This window comes from Dipteris shenzhenensis, chromosome 13 (genome assembly GCF_047967505.1).
Source record: "Dipteris shenzhenensis isolate YYH24624 ecotype China chromosome 13, Dip_SZ_1.0, whole genome shotgun sequence".
Taxonomy (NCBI): domain Eukaryota; kingdom Viridiplantae; phylum Streptophyta; class Polypodiopsida; order Gleicheniales; family Dipteridaceae; genus Dipteris; species Dipteris shenzhenensis.
The window spans coordinates 49,772,271-49,787,760 of record NC_141608.1 but is presented as its reverse complement, the minus strand read 5'-3'; the positions used below and the strand labels follow the sequence as shown (position 1 = coordinate 49,787,760).

At 44.7% G+C, this 15,490-nt stretch overlaps 1 protein-coding gene across 3 annotated transcripts in view; it reads left to right on the top strand.

Annotated features, from left to right (window-relative positions):
* The window catches only part of HOS1 (ubiquitin-protein ligase), a 91,564-nt gene that overhangs the window by 2,845 nt on the left and 73,229 nt on the right, over positions 1–15,490 (top strand). For 2 of the 3 annotated variants that reach the window (XR_015541994.1, XM_087383656.1), the window contains exons 2-4: positions 10,303–10,681; positions 10,863–10,997; positions 11,099–11,274. Coding sequence is in view for 2 of the 3 variants with exons in the window: in XM_087383656.1 (XP_087239782.1) it covers positions 10,303–10,681; positions 10,863–10,997; positions 11,099–11,274 (690 nt within the window). In the remaining variant the exon portion in view is untranslated. Of the gene's footprint in view, positions 1–10,302; positions 10,682–10,862; positions 10,998–11,098; positions 11,275–15,490 lie in introns of those variants that run through there. The other variant, XM_087383657.1, reaches the window with a different exon arrangement.

The window sequence follows — 15,490 nt, the reverse complement described above, 5'->3', positions numbered from 1 at the left end:
ATGTATTCAACTCTTCTGCTTTGTATCTTGGCTTTTGGGGGGGGGGATTTGGTTTAAAAAATCATTTGGCAAGAGCTTGTACGCTGTCAACTGCATGATTTTCTTTACTTCTAGACCCTGCTTTACTGATTTTCTTACACTGTTTTCCTAGGCAATGTGATATATTATCTTTGGCTCATAAATGGCCATGCAAGTGGGGCTGCGTTGGAGTCCGGCAGCGTGTGCACTACCTCTTCTCCCTCTAATGGAGCTCTTGAAGTTTCTACAGCATCACATGGGCTGTCATCACTCTCTATGTGACTACGTCCCTCTCTCTTTCCTTTGGAGTAGGTGCAGTCAGCTTTGGTGCAGCTATGGCCACCCTTTTGAAGCTTCTACAGACTGTTACAACTAGTTCCCCCAGCCTTGTGCATCCTCCATCTCTTTCCTGGAGTTGCTGCAGGCCATTGACCCCTATTGAAGCTGCCATCTCTCCCCCTCTTTCCTATATTGGAGAAGCATTCAACCTCTCTATTTGGACAGGCACTCCAACTGAATTCTCAGTCAGTTTCACAGCCCCATGCAGTCAATTTGCATGCTCAGTTAGCAGTTGAACAAATGCTCATTCCAGCCAGTTTATATGGTTCATTGCTTGCTTAGTTAGCAGCTGAACTGGTGCTCCATCTCCAGCCAGCTACATGCTTCATTGCAAGCTGAGTTAGCTGCTGAACAATTGCCTCATCTTCATCTGATTGAATACGTCATTGCATGGCTAGCAGCTGAACAAACGCTCCATATTCAGCCAATGAGTACTCCATTGCATGCTGAGTTAGCAGTCAAGTAGTAGCTGAACACTTGTTCTATCTTTGGCCAGTTGAAAACTTCATTGCATGCTCAATAGCAGCTGCACAAGTGCTCCATCTTGAGCCAGTGGAGTACACCATTGCATGCTTAGCTAGCAGTCAGTTATTATTACTATTATTATTATCCCCCAAAGAAAAGACTGTATATTAGAAACCTTTGAAAAGTGATGGTGGACATAAGGAGATTAAAAGATAGGGGTTTAAAGCACTAGAACACATTTAATCAATCTCATGCTCCTGCACCCCCAAGATGGAGGTCACAAAAGTGGTGGCATTTATGACAATGGGAGGGGGTTTGGAGAATCCCGTGACTCTGAAGTTGAGAGCCCTATTGGCTCTTTGTTGCTGCTCGAGTAAAGTGCCTGAGATGGCTGTACCCAACTTGGAGGTTTCCTTGATATTGCAACGAGGCCATGTGCTTCTCCACACTGCTGTACTGTTCACAGGAGTCATATCTGCCCGTTATCGAAGGTCACCGACCTCCTTCCGGAGGTCAGTGAGCTCAACTTGGATGTTGAGAAGGCCACGCCAAGGGGTGTTTATCCTACACCAATCTCCATGGATCCCTTGGCGATGTGTCTAGACTCTGCCACCAGACAGAATGGGGTTGATACTTGTGCGAACCTTCGGATTCCCAGCTTTTGTAACGGCGGTAAAACTATGTACCACAGTATTACCGGATTGCTGTTGCTCAGCCTCTCGAGCTTGTAGGCGGTGCATCTCTGTGAGGAGTTGCTGTAAGAGATCTAGGGAGATCAAGGGCTTTTGTGGTGGATATGTATGAAGCAAGGGAGGGGTGGAGGACAGAGGGTGAGCTGAAGAAAGCCTAGAAGTCATGGACAAGGGAGTTTGGGATTGGAGGGAGATGAGACTTGAGAGGGGAGAGAATGCACTGCATGAGAGGTAGAGGAGGTAGAGGCGGAGACTCGGGTGATATGAGGGGATCATTGGAGGGGCCCAAAGGCTAGAGGGTCGTGTAAGTGTCTCAGGGCGTGAAGTATCTCTAGTAGGGGTTGGAATAGTGCCACCCTTGTATGTGGTGGTGGTATTGGCCTGATTCGTATTTTGAGTCAATCTCGTGTTGCACTGGTCTTTTGTCACGGGGACGGGAGAAGTGATGTGATGTAAAGTATCTTTGTAACTCAACCTACGCTTAACCTGAGGTTAACCATGGTTAAGTCTTGTAATGGTTTGGCTGTGAGGGATTGGCTAGAGGAAGTGCACACTTCCTAGAAGTTCCTAGGGGCAAAGTCTAGGTGCACCACTAGGTCCTAGCCTCTAGGGGCAAGGCAAAGGCTAAATTTAAAAGAGGGGTCTAGAAGTTGGGCCCAAGGACAACAAACGTTGTCCTTGGTATGGGGGTTAGGACTTCAATGAAGGGGCAAATGGCAAGGAGGAGGTGCCATTTGTCATGCATGTGTATGCATGCCCTTTCCCCACCTTTCATCTTCCTCCCCTCACTCTCCCAGAGGTGCTGGACGTTTTCAATTGTTCTTGTGCAGTTTTTGAGTTGTTTGAGGAGGCTGCCCACCTAGGCTGGTTTCCAGACAGCAAGGTGGAGAGGATCATCCTAGACGGAAAGTCTACTCACGCTCGAGGTGGAGCACGCGGACTCTAGTCTAGAGATAGCCAGCAGATAGGAGAAAGACTTTGTGGTAAGATCAGAGGACCACACCATTGGTGGGACTCTGGATCTGTCTCTTTTGTATTGTGTCCATAGTTGTGGACGGAAATATATATTTTGGTGGTTTCTCTATCTGATTGGTTCATTGTCTATTGATGAGTGTGCACACCTACTGAATGCACATAAGTAAAGAAGTTTGTGATTCCACACCCACACCGCACATTGTGTGAGCTCCTGGGCATTATTTCCGCTGCGTGTACCCTCTGTTGGGTATTTTCTAACATGGTATCAGAGCCCAAGTAGGAGGCTCACAAGTGTGGGAACCTGAAGGCAGGGACCTTGCTGAAGGACGACCCTGATTCATAAGCTCTAGGGAATCGACTTCCACGACTGGAGGATTGTGCCCTTGCGAGAAGGAGGGTGACTCAGGTTCAGTCAGGTGCATTCAGAGTTCTGGTTTACTGAATTTGAGTTTGGTTGACTTTGCTATGTGGTATATACAGCAGAGATGTCGCCATCTACAGCCTCTTCAGCCCCTGCTATCCCTTCTTCCTCCTCTAGTTTTCTCTCTTTCACTATCCCTAACTTTGGAGAGTCTGGGAACTTGGACGGGACTAATTAGCCGATCTGGAAAGTGAAGATCCGGAGTCATTTAGTGGCTCGGAAGTTGTGGAAGCTGACCACGGGAGAGGAGTCGAAGCCGGAAGACTTGGTGGACAGTAAAGGGAAGGTACTCATGGCAGTAGACAAAGAGGAGCTTGAAGCTTGGGAAGAAAGAGATGCCCATGCCCTTGCAATAATCATAGGGACTACGGCGGACTCTGTTCTTCTGCATATCCAGCTGGCCGAGATGTCAATAGAGGCGTGGGCCACCCTGAAGGATCTGTACGAGACAGATAATACCTCCCGGATCGTGCTTCTTCAGCATCAACTCTACAATCTTGATATGGGAGAAGGCGATACGGTACATGGCCATTTGACGAAGGTCAAGGTGGTGTGGGATCAGTTAGCAGCGATTGGTCAGAAGATAGACTCATGCCATCTGGCCTTGATGGTACCTAGGAGATTGCCTCGGAGTTTCAAGAGCTTTGTAACGGCTGTGACAGCAGGCCAGAGGACCAAACCTCTGACATTTGAGGAGTTGTGTCCATTATTGCTACAGGAGGAAGCTCGGGAGAAGCTCTACAACGAGGACAAAGACGACAAGGCGATGTTGGTGAAGGATTCCGCAGGTAAGGGAAAGGGCAAGCCTAACGGTGGCAAGTCAAATAAAGATGACTCTGACGATGAGGGGACTTCGAAGAGGAAGCACAATAAGAAGTGTTTCTATTGTGATACGCCCGGACATTTTGCAAAGGACTGCAGAAAGAAAAAGGCGAATCTGAAAAACAAACAGGAGTCTGACCTAGATTCAAAGGGAAAGGCCAAAGCTAATGTGGTAATCGAAGAATTGTTCCTGGTGACATCACCGAGTGTTACCGAGGTCAGGTATGTTGATCCCGAAATCACAGTAAGGCTGTCTGACATAGAGATGTGGGTCGACGAGGAGTCAGCTACCTTTGTGAAGGTGAAGGACAGTATGGAGCGCTTGGTACCTTCCAGGTGTGTAGCTGTTGACACCGACACGAGGGTGGATTTCATGGAAAGCCCTAGGGTCTCATGGTCAGTTGGATGCTGGACTTCAGAAGGGGACAGTACAGGATTACATAGGATCTTGGCGGGTGCCTCATTGAGGTACAGGGTTTGCTTTCAGAGCGAACATTCAGGCAGTACAACAGTCTGGTATGTATTTGATATTCTGCATTTGAGCCTTTATAGCATGCTGTGGGGAGATTCTGCTCTTCATTTGTCTCAGGTGATAAGAGATTGGAAGGAATTGGCCTTCTTCGAAGGCAGAAGGGGAAGTATTGGTGCTTCTTCAAATCTCGGACGCAGATTGCTAGAAGGTGGTGGACAAAGAGTACTGAAGCCAGAAGAGTACCTGCTTGAGAACTTAGCGAGAGTTCATGGTCCAGGTTATTTGGAAATATTCATTGGTTGCAGATCTTGCCAAAGGAAGGACGGGTTGAAACAGACCCTCAGAGCATGGTGCCTGGAAGACTCTAGGTTGTTCACTCATTATGAGGGGGACGACTGGAAGATCGTGACGGCTGGATTGCTCGAGTTCAGAGGTGGGAATGTGACTGAAGGAGGTGGTACCGGGAGGTGCTACCAGAGATGGACCTGTGTACCAGGATGGTGTGCGGAAGCGGAAGCGGACCTGGTGGAGCAGGAGCCACTGGATGAAAAGCCAGGAAAAGATTTCGACACCAAAAGGTTCCAGAGGACTACGACCAGGGAGTTACTGGAGCATTTTCATCGACGTGTTGGCATTGGGCCTAGATGTGTCGGTGAGAGGGGGTGTTGGAAAGGTCACCTCCCCATCTGTAAGCCCCCAAATGAGGAGAGCATGGGGGGGGTGAACCTAGGGTTTGAGTGTCTGTCACATGGGCATCTGATTGGATGCCATGTGGGCAAGAATCATAGAGATGGTGGGTACCTGGAGCTAGGATGGATCTGCAGTAGCAAAAGGCGAAGCAGTAGCCAGCACAAGGAACCCGTACGGCGCAGGACACGTGGCCGGGAAGAACAGAGGCACAGACATTGCAGGGAGTGCAGGCCCAGATCTGCAGCAGGAAAAGTGGCTTTCAGTGGGCAGGAAACAGGCCTTTTATAGGCTGGAGATATGCCTTGAAAGGAGGGCCAAAGGGCCCTGGAAGTTTGGGCCAGAAAACCCTGGCTTGTGTGCCTTATAGGGCTGGACCAGCCACAGACTGGTCGGCCAGTCTGTACCAGGCTGGTCAGTTTTTATCAGCCCCCCTTGGGGCCTATATAAAGAGGTCATTCAGGCCTCATTTTATCATCACTTGCAGCAGCAATTCCATCAGCAGAAGGAGCAGCAGCAGGGCTACCTTTGGGCCTACAGTCAGGAGGAGAAAGAAGTACCTTGTGCTGCAGACCTAGACTGCAGGAGGCTGCCCACCTAGGCTGGTTTCCAGACAGCAAGGTGGAGAGGATCATCCTAGACGGAAAGTCTACTCACGCTCGAGGTGGAGCACGCAGACTGTAGTCTAGAGATAGCCAGCAGATAGGAGAAAGACTTTGTGGTAAGATCAGAGGACCACACCATTGGTGGGACTCTGGATCTGTCTCTTTTGTATTGTGTCCATAGTTGTGGACAGAAATATATATTTTGGTGGTTTCTCTATCTGATTGGTTCATTGTCTATTGATGAGTCTGCACACCTACTGAATGCACATAAGTAAAGAAGTTTGTGATTCCACACCCACACCGCACACTGTGTGAGCTCACGGGCATTATTTCCGCTGCGTGTACCCTCTGTTGGGTATTTTCTAACATAGAGATCCTCAATAGTGTAGACAACTTATTTTGGAAGTTTGATACATATGACCGTTACTAGGTCTAACACCTCATACAGTTGGAGTTCTCAGTCAGTTTGTGTGGAATCTCAAAAAGGCATCATCTAGATGCAGCTAGAAGAGTTTTAATTATCTTAGAGGTAAATGGGATTTTGGACTAAAAATATGATCGATTAGTAGATCTACTGTTCTATGTTTTACAAAATGCAGATGCAGCTAGTAGTGCATGGACGATAGAGAGTCCATCTATAGTCTTTGTCAGAAGCCTTGCCATGGAAGAGAATTGGAGATTTATCTGGTGACCCTACTACACTTCATTCTAAAAGCATGAGCAGTAATCAGTTGTCAAAGAACCTAGTGTTCCATGCTAGACTTGAAATATGTTCATAATCTCAATACTTTTATATAGGCAGATTTCTCTCTTTGCAAGGATTCAGAGTATGTGAGCGGATTGGGAAACGTGCCTTGGGTAAAGAGTTATGACATTTCTTGAATTTTGGTTGAAATCTCAAATGAGGGTTTCTTGATATTTATTTACCATCTTGAAACCATCTCTAAGTATGCTGTTTCTCCATGACTCAGCACACTAAGTTTGGTGCAAAAGTGCTTGAAATATAAGCAGATATTACTGAAATTAAAAAACTGTCAGAAAAGGGGGAAAATCTTTTGGAATTTGATGTTACAGCAGGTTTTGTCTCTGTTTTAGGGTCCTGCACACCAAAAATATTGTGAACATTCCATGATTTGTGCCAGGAATTTGACTAAAATTTGAGCAATATTGTGGAGTTATCTCAACTTTAAGTGAAAAATGCAGTTCAAACAGCGCATTTTGTGACTGCAGTCAATATTCTTGTGCACTCTTTAGACTACCGATGCAGACATCAACAGATTTTCTAATTGTATTTCTTGCTGCAAATAGTGGTAAAAACGGGTCCAAAGAAAGAGGCATGAGTGGAGAAGAGGAGATAACGAATGCATTCATCAGCGACAATCCTGAAGGCACTGTTGGAGTTCACGAAGGATCAAGAGAGAAGACAGGAAGACAAGGCAGCATAAAGCTCTCCCTACTTGCCTAGTTGAAGGGGCAAGGAGATTTGTAGTGAAGTTCCACCAATAATTGACTCAGAGATCCACAACCTAATGATGTATCCTCTTGTCAAGCTCAAGTGAGAGAGAAAAAAGAAAGGTACATTAACGAAACAGAAGCCCTCATGGGACTATGCGACAAAATACACATCCAAGAAAGATTACATCTGGAAAAGACCAGAGAGTCGAGGAGTGCCCATGGCAACTCAGCTTGAAATTATTCTATCAAACTCAAACACATCGAAGAGAGTGCTCATGGCTACTCAATTCGGGATTATTTAACACACACAAACTAAGTAGAACTAGATCAGCTTACATCAGTTTAAGACTGAGAGTCTTTAGGTTTGGATTTAAAGTCTCTGATGAGTGCTTTCCCATCTCCGTAAACAGCCCACTTCCCTTCTTTCCGAGCTTCCTTTACTTTAATAATTTCTGTGGCCTTTATCTTGAGCTGAGTCGGAGTGAGTTCCTCTGAAATCCATATCTTGGTGTCTCTCAGTTTGTTACTTTGCCTGAGGATTTTGTTCCTTGCTGCCTTGTCGTTCATAGATATCACCGCACAATTCCCTTTCTGAGCTATGTAGTCCTCATCTGGATCCCATTCAATCTGGGGCATTGATTCTCTTATTTTCTTCGTTTGTTCAGCCTGGCTCCCTTCATGCCACCCATTGGGTAAGCCCCCGATGCGTAGTAGTCGGGCATTCTTCGACTTTGCCTTCTGTTCTTGTACTTCGTCATAAACATCACATTTGTTGATTTTGGTATCCATTTTTCCTGTAATCTCAGCAGTCATTTCTTGCTTGGCTGTACTCACATGAGCAGGGACTATCTCTTGAACACTTGTGTTGTATTTTTGAAGGACTTCTGATATGAGTTCCTGTTTTCCTGATATAAAATCCTGCTTCCCTTTGCTCTCCATTTCCTGCATTTTCTTGCCAAGGGCTACAAGCTGAAGCTTGAGCTCTCTTACTTCTTGTTCCAGGTAATAAATCCTCGCCTGTGGGTCTGAAATATTACCACTTCGCTGGTAAGTTTTGGGGTATGGAGACGGAGTCTTCATGGACACAATGTCTAAGAAAGATATTTTAGTTGGAGTAGAGACAAACGTCTTGATCTTTGGGAACTCCATTGTGGCCTGCATAAGGTCTGAAGCTGCAGATCCCCGGTTTGAAACTAACCCCCAAGCTGAGCCAGGGGCTCAGCCCAGCTTAGGGTGAGGGTGGTAGGTGGTTAAGTGAGGCTCAGTAGAGTCAAGAAGGAAGAAGACAACTGTGGGGAAAGGAGCTAACAGGAAGGTGGGTTCTACTCTTGTGAGCGCAGTAGCAAAACCTGCACGGCCTGATAAAGGGTAAAGGGTAAAGCCCGAGGAGGAAGACCTTGGTGCTGGGCGACGACCTGCTGGGAGACTACCTTCTTCAGAAGCTGGGCGGCGACCTTGAGGGCTGGGCGGCGACCTTCTGTTGGGCGACACCCTTAAGAGGCTGAGAGACTAGGGGGTAGGCGGAGAGGCTAGGGGGTGAGGTCGTATACGTGTGCCAGATGCCGCATCTTTGATGCTGAGAGAGAGAGAGAGAGAGAGAGAGAGAGAGAGAGAGAGCTACTTATAATATACTTGGAGGTCAGCCCAATTAAGGTAAGTTGGGCGATCATCTAAGGACTGACATAAAGTCTACATGTCACCAAAATATGCAAGTGCCTCTGGGGCATTGAAGGGGAGGACCACAAATGCATTACTTTCATGAAGAGCCTATGGGGAACATTTTTACTCATCATTCACAAGAGCAGCCTAGAAATTGTGGATCTCCATTCGAAAGGTTTTCTATCCAGATAATGCCATTTGTGAACCATTTGCAAGCGATGGGTGTCTTAAGGCATGATGAAGGGCACAAGGTGAAGGAGGATTCAAGAGGCTTAAAGGAGAAGATTCGAATGCCTCATTGTAAAGGCCAAGTAGGAGAGTTGGGCATTGAAGATTGGTTGCACACTGGACAAGTACTTTGAGTATTGTATATGGGTAGCTTTCAACGCATTGTGTGTGCGAGCACTCAGAGAGCCCTTTAGATGAATATTATTTTCAGCAGTGGTGTGCTATTAGGCACAAATCTACTGTTCAAGAGTATAAACAGAAGTCCAGCAATTGATTTTAAGGATTATAAGCAAATGGTTGCTAAAATATTTTGCTCATGAACTAAGTTGATTGCATCCAATGTGTCGCATCTGATTGCCTGCACATCACCTCTTACCTATGGCTTCAATCCGTCAATATACCTTTGTATATGGACTGCTGGAACATTTAATCCTTAGCTTCGACTCAGAGAAATTGATCTCCAAGACAAAATTATGGAACAGTTTTGGACTGCTTATCAAACAGTCCAAAGGATGCCTTTCAAAATTAATGAATTGGTACACTGCTATACAGCTAAGCCTGTTCCCAACCAGAGCAAAGGTCCCTTTGACGCTAAGCTATAACGTTAGTAGGATGCTTTGTAGCAAAATCCCAGCTGGATTCTAGAAAATATATAATCCCTCGTATCAGGAAGAAATAAGTGTAAAACATTCACTATCAAGAAATCTCAAGGACGTTGATTCTACATATTTTTCTATACTTTGACACATGTAGACTATGATATTGTGATCTGTTGGCTGGAGTTGTCAGCTCTTTGGGGAGGCCAACTCACTTTTGGGTAGATAATATGCTCCTTGTTTGCTGCTGCCTGCCTAAGGTTGAATAGTACTTGATAACCTCATGGGTTTTGCAAAAGGATTCTAGTAGCATCACTTGCAGGGAAACAATCTGGAATTGTCATTTTTAGACTTTAAAGGACTCTGGGTGTGTGATAGTTTTAACACGATTCCCCCGGTTGTGGGCACATGTATGCAAAATGGCTCAAAACATGTTATGCACATTGATTGTAAATTTGGCACCATGCCTGTGTGCTTGTACTGAGTTTTCTGCAGTTTCTATCGCTTTTGCTAGAGGAACTTTGATCTTTATTAGTTATTTGATTATCCAACTAATTTATCTTTGTACAATAAGTTAAATTCTCTGGGAAAGACGAATTCTGCAAATTTGGTTTCAAATCATGCATCTTTTTTCGAAAGATTTCATATGAGCAAGAGGAGGGAGTGTAAGCTTCTCATTAACAAGAGATGTAGTCAAAGCAATAGCTTTCTGTGACATTCTAAAAAGGGGGAGCAATTTTAAGTTTTTATCAATGTGCTGTGATTTTAGCTGTTCTTGCAGGAGAATGTAAACATATGTGCATTGTGTGTCCTTTGCTATTTCATTTGTTCTATATGTTCTCTCATGATAACATGTTATGGTTGGCAGGATGCATTATCACGCCTTGTCAACCTTGAGCCTCAGGAGCTCTGTAGTGAGGCAATAATTGAAAACTGCAGAGCAACAAGGGACCTGAGGAATTGTGGACGGATGGTCCAACATGTTTTGACCTCATGTGGTCATGCTTCACTTTGTGGTGAATGCAGCCAGAGGTGTGATGTGTGCCCTATTTGCAGGGTACCCATTAGAAAACATGAATCTATTATGCGCTTGCGCCTTTATGAAGAGTGTGTGGAGGCTGGCCTTATTACTTTGAGGGATGAGGAGTTCCGAGAAAGAGATGGACTTTTTAATACAGATGTTCAGCGCCTCTGGTCATTTTTTGATGTTGCTCTTGAGAACAAATTGGTATCGGTGGTTTCTCATTGTATCCATTGTTTGACATGGATTAGCATGCCTGCATAAGTTGATTTCAATTCTGACACTATTTTTTGGGCATGACCATTGCATCTTTGTTTAGCGAATGTCACCCCTTTTAATGAGCACGCTATTGACTTCTCATGATGGAAGAGTTTTTTTCCTTTGGTGATCCTTGACAATTTTGTCAGATGTTTCAGATGTGTGCATGGATGATGGTGCTGTCTCTAGCAATGCCATTGTTTCCATGCTCTTAGACGGAACTGTGGTCAAAGAATGGTGTAAAAAGACATTTTTGCACATCGTAAGGAGTTTACGAGACTTCTGTATCCATTGCTTGTTTTAAATCTGTGCATTCCGTATTCCTCCCAAAGGGAGCAGAACACTATAATTGGAATTGCTTTGTAAGACTTAAGCTGATGAGCAGATAACTTAGGAACCAAGCAGATGGAAGGCAAAGTGGGTGCACTAGAGAAGATTGGCATGAAGTTATTAGGGTTAATGCATGTCCTTGAATCTCTTGAGGCTCCCACTTCTGATGCAGCTTCGACACCTGTTCTTGAGCTTCACCAGATCTTAGAGGGTGTTCGGAGAGTATTTCAGGTGTGTTGGACTCACAAGAAACTCTTTCCTGATACTTATTGTATTTAGAATACTCCAAGTAGGACTATTGATTTTAAATCTGATAATTAAAGGAACTGCTTGATGGAAGTGTAAAGAGCTTCAAGGTGCAGACTATCTTTTTGTACTTCTCACAGAGAATTACCAAAAATATTATTGGCATGGTAAGTGTGCAGAATTTGTGGGAAAAGTAGCAAACAAGCAGGCTGGTCCTCAGAGGTTTCTTTGATGTAAAATGTGATGTTGGTAAGCTGGTGTCAATTGATTGTTTCTCAGTCATTTTAAGAGGAAAAAGAGGAAAATAAGTTATTTCGAACCTATAGGTCATTCACCTGGTGGAGCATGCATGGAACATGGCATGCTGGACTGATTAGAAGAAACTATGCAGCAACCATCAAGAGAACACTTAGAATTCAACTGGAAGCCTCTTCTTTGCCAGTCTAGGTGCAAAAAAATTGCTTGCACAGGAAGCTGGGGAATCTGTATTGAAATCTAGACATGCAAAAGGTTTTCCCATTTAATTGTCCTCATCATCCATGCTCTCATGACTTAACCTAGGAAATTCTCAGGCTGTGGCTGTTGCAGTCGCTGCTGTTTGTCAAACCTGGCCGGTGACAGCAGATGGCAATTTGCTCTCTCTTTGGGCCTGTACATTTGACGCTGCAAGTGCTGGGCCGAGAACCTAGATAGAAATTCTGGCTCGAGTGTTAGCCAGTCTTTGAGACTTGTCCAATTTTTACTCCATAAACTTAGTCAAGTTAGGCAGTTCATATACTCAAGAGGTTGCTTTTTATGAGAAATGGAAGCCCTGAATATGCTACGTTGAATATTTATAAGAAAGCATCACATTTACTTAAACATGTCTGATATAAGAAAGCATCACGTTTACTCAACATCTCTGATATGTGTAGGGAGTGATTGCTCTGAATTCCTTAAGTTCTCATCTATGTGTTTCACAATTTATCGATTCAATTCTTGTACTTTCTTGAAAGGACTTAAACTCAAGAAAAGCAAGGAAGAAGTCTGCTCTGTTTTGCTTTGTCGTCTCGCTACATTGGACACAAAATCAAAATTAAAATTGGGAGCTTCAAAGCCCTTTTTTCAGTGTGTGTATTCAAATTTCGTGCTGTTGTTTGATATTGATCTATGTAGTTGAGGGGGATAAGGATTGTTTGTAAATGTGGGATATGAGATGGTTTCACTCTCATGGCATGTCTATTGATCATGTTCCACATTAGTAGAACTCGGATGATGCCCCTACTTATGTGCTACACATCAAGAGGTTCATCGAGTCGTTAGAGATGACATATGGTAGCTGCATTTTCCAGGGAGATGGGTTTCTCTGTCACAAGCATATGCCACAAAATGGGCATTCTATATAGAGATTTCCTTATAATTGATTGAGAATAGTTTCATTTAGGCATTGGGTACTCATAGCTCCACTTCTCCGAACATCATCTTATTCTAGATCAATGTAGATTGCAAGATTGGTGCCACATGGCATCGCCATAATTTGAGGCTATGCCCTTTAAGGTGATATGCTTGAGATCGAGACAGAGGAGCATGTATTGATGAGATGCCCTCGATAGCATGAGATTTGAGGCAGATACCATTGCATGCTTTCTCAGGGTTTCCATCACGAGGGCATGAGTTTTTGTACTTGCATGTGCGTACGACCTTGGGAATCAAGTTGGCATGATTACGGGATGTGGGTGTGCAAGTTTCTCCCTAGGAAGTTGTGCCTTGGGGGCAAATGAAAGGTCTCCAAAGAACCCTAGGATTGAAGTTGGTCATTGGTGGGGTTTTAAAAGGCCCCACTAGAGGCGCCTAGCGTGAAGCACTGACTCTCCCATCCTTGGGAAACGCAGCACGGTGCATCTTACCAAGCAAGCATGGTTCACAAACATGTTTGGTAGGCATATGCATTTTGGGAAGATCCATAACCATATCTTCTTTGCATAAAATCACCAGGGCTACAAAATTGAGGTGTCCAAACCTGTCATGCCACAAATGAGTATCTGCCATGGTAGAATCAATAGCAAAGGCATGTGCATCGGCAAGTGCAGCATTATCATCTGAGGATTTGTCATAAGCATCAAGTCTATAAAGACCGCTAGACAATATGCCAGTCAAAACCAGGGTAAAGGCATGTGTAACATCATACACTGCACACCTCACACCATAAAAAATAACCTGAAAGCCACATGTAGTAATGGCTGAAATATAAATGAGGCTCTTACGAATGCCTGGAACATAAAGCACATGCTCTAGAGTGACAATATCACCAGAGACAGAAGTAAGAGCAACTTGCCTGATATCTTTCACGGTATATGATGCATTATTGGCACATGTGACACTGTCCCCCTTAGATGTAAGCTCCAATGAGCTGAATAAGTTCCTGCAGGAAGTGATGTGCTTGCTAGCACCACTATCAAAGAACCAGGCATCACGAACATCTGAAATTGCCATACAAGCATCATGAACATCAGGATTATATTGACATGTAACCAAGAAAGCCCAATGGTGGTCTTGTGCAAAATTAGCGGACTCATGTCGATCTTCTGTACTAGAAGAACCAGATACTGCAAGACAAGACTCTGTCTTTTTCTTTTCAGATGCTATGTGCTTCCTGCATTCAAAAATATCATGCCCAGGTTTCCTGCAATAATTACATCTCTTCTTCTTTTTGTTATCCCCTGAAGAAGAGGCGCCATGTGAATGATCAGCATGGGAATGAGAGGGCTTTCCAGCTGAAACCTTGCCTTTACCTTTTTTTTTGTGATGGGCAGCAAATGCTTGATCATTAGCCATAGTAGCATTGCGATTCACACGACTTTGCTTTTCTTGAAGAAGAAGAGCAACAAGCTGGTCAAATGAGAAATCATTGGCATCACCCCCTCAACCAACCTCAATGTAGTAGCAAAGCCTTGATATGAATCAGGCAACCCATCAAGGGTATTAGAAACCAGCTGAGAATCATGCATAATCTCATCAATGTTGGCCAACGGCTCTTTTAAATCCTTCACATTAGTGAGATAGGCATCCATGTTACCACCCTCATCAAGCTTTAAATCTTTCAACCGCCTGCGGAGATAGGCGACCCTTGCCTCATTCCGCACCTGATACAAAGATGCAAGATGATCCCATGCTTGCGTAGCTATCTTGCAAGACCGAATATGAGGGATAATAACCCGTTTCACTGAAAGAGAAATCAAGGCATGTCCTTTGGCATCACGACTATCCCACTGAATTTGCTCTTGTGAAGGAGGCAAAGCAACTGGAGCAGGAGGTGCAGGAGTCCTAGCTGTAGCATTAGAACCATCACTTGAAGACCCATTACCTGAAGAAGCAGAGGCTGTAGGTGTAGCACTAGTAACAGTGCGTGTAGGCCTGGCCTTAGAACCTGAAACAATATGCCATAGATTCTTGGCAACCAAAACATGTCCCATCATGTATGACCACATGGGGTAATTGGTGCCATCAAGCTTGTCATCGGCCCCCAATCAGCCCAAACAAATCATCTTTGTCACGAGACGGTGTGCTGAAATACAAGGCAAATGCACCAATTGGCAAAGCAAATGAGAGAAAGGCAACCTCTCAGAATCAAGTACCAAAAGTGTGCCCAAGCTTCAAAGCTTATGTTTGCAAAAGAATCTGCTGTCCCAAGGTGTACCTGTTGCAAAAAAAATCCCCAAAGGCAACACGAGGCCTTTCCAAAATGCAAATGAAGCAGAAATTGGAAAAAGCCAATGCAACAACGGCTTACCCAATGATGTACAGCAGTGACAGGCTTTGAAAGCGAGCAAATGAGGGCTGGAAATGAGAATTACAGCCAAAGAAGTGCTCCCACGAGGAGGAGAGCACGTAGAAATGGAGAGAAAGAGATCCAACTTCAGCTCCGAAATGCTGAGAAACGTTCAATGTAACTGGCACACACCCCAAGGCAGCTCTGTACTGCAGTGAATGCTTGCTGATGCAGTCTGTACTGCAATAAATGCAACTGACAGGTCCGTACACAGTTCGCACAGCCTTAAATGCAGACGCAGCAGGTCCGTACAGTCATTAATGGCATGTATGGATTTCGTACTGCATTAAATGCCTGTTGCAGGTCCGTACAGCAGCGAAACCCTGCCAGCAGCTCCGTACTGCACCGTACACAGTTCGTACCAAAGTACAGCTCACACGTGTGGAGCCGCCT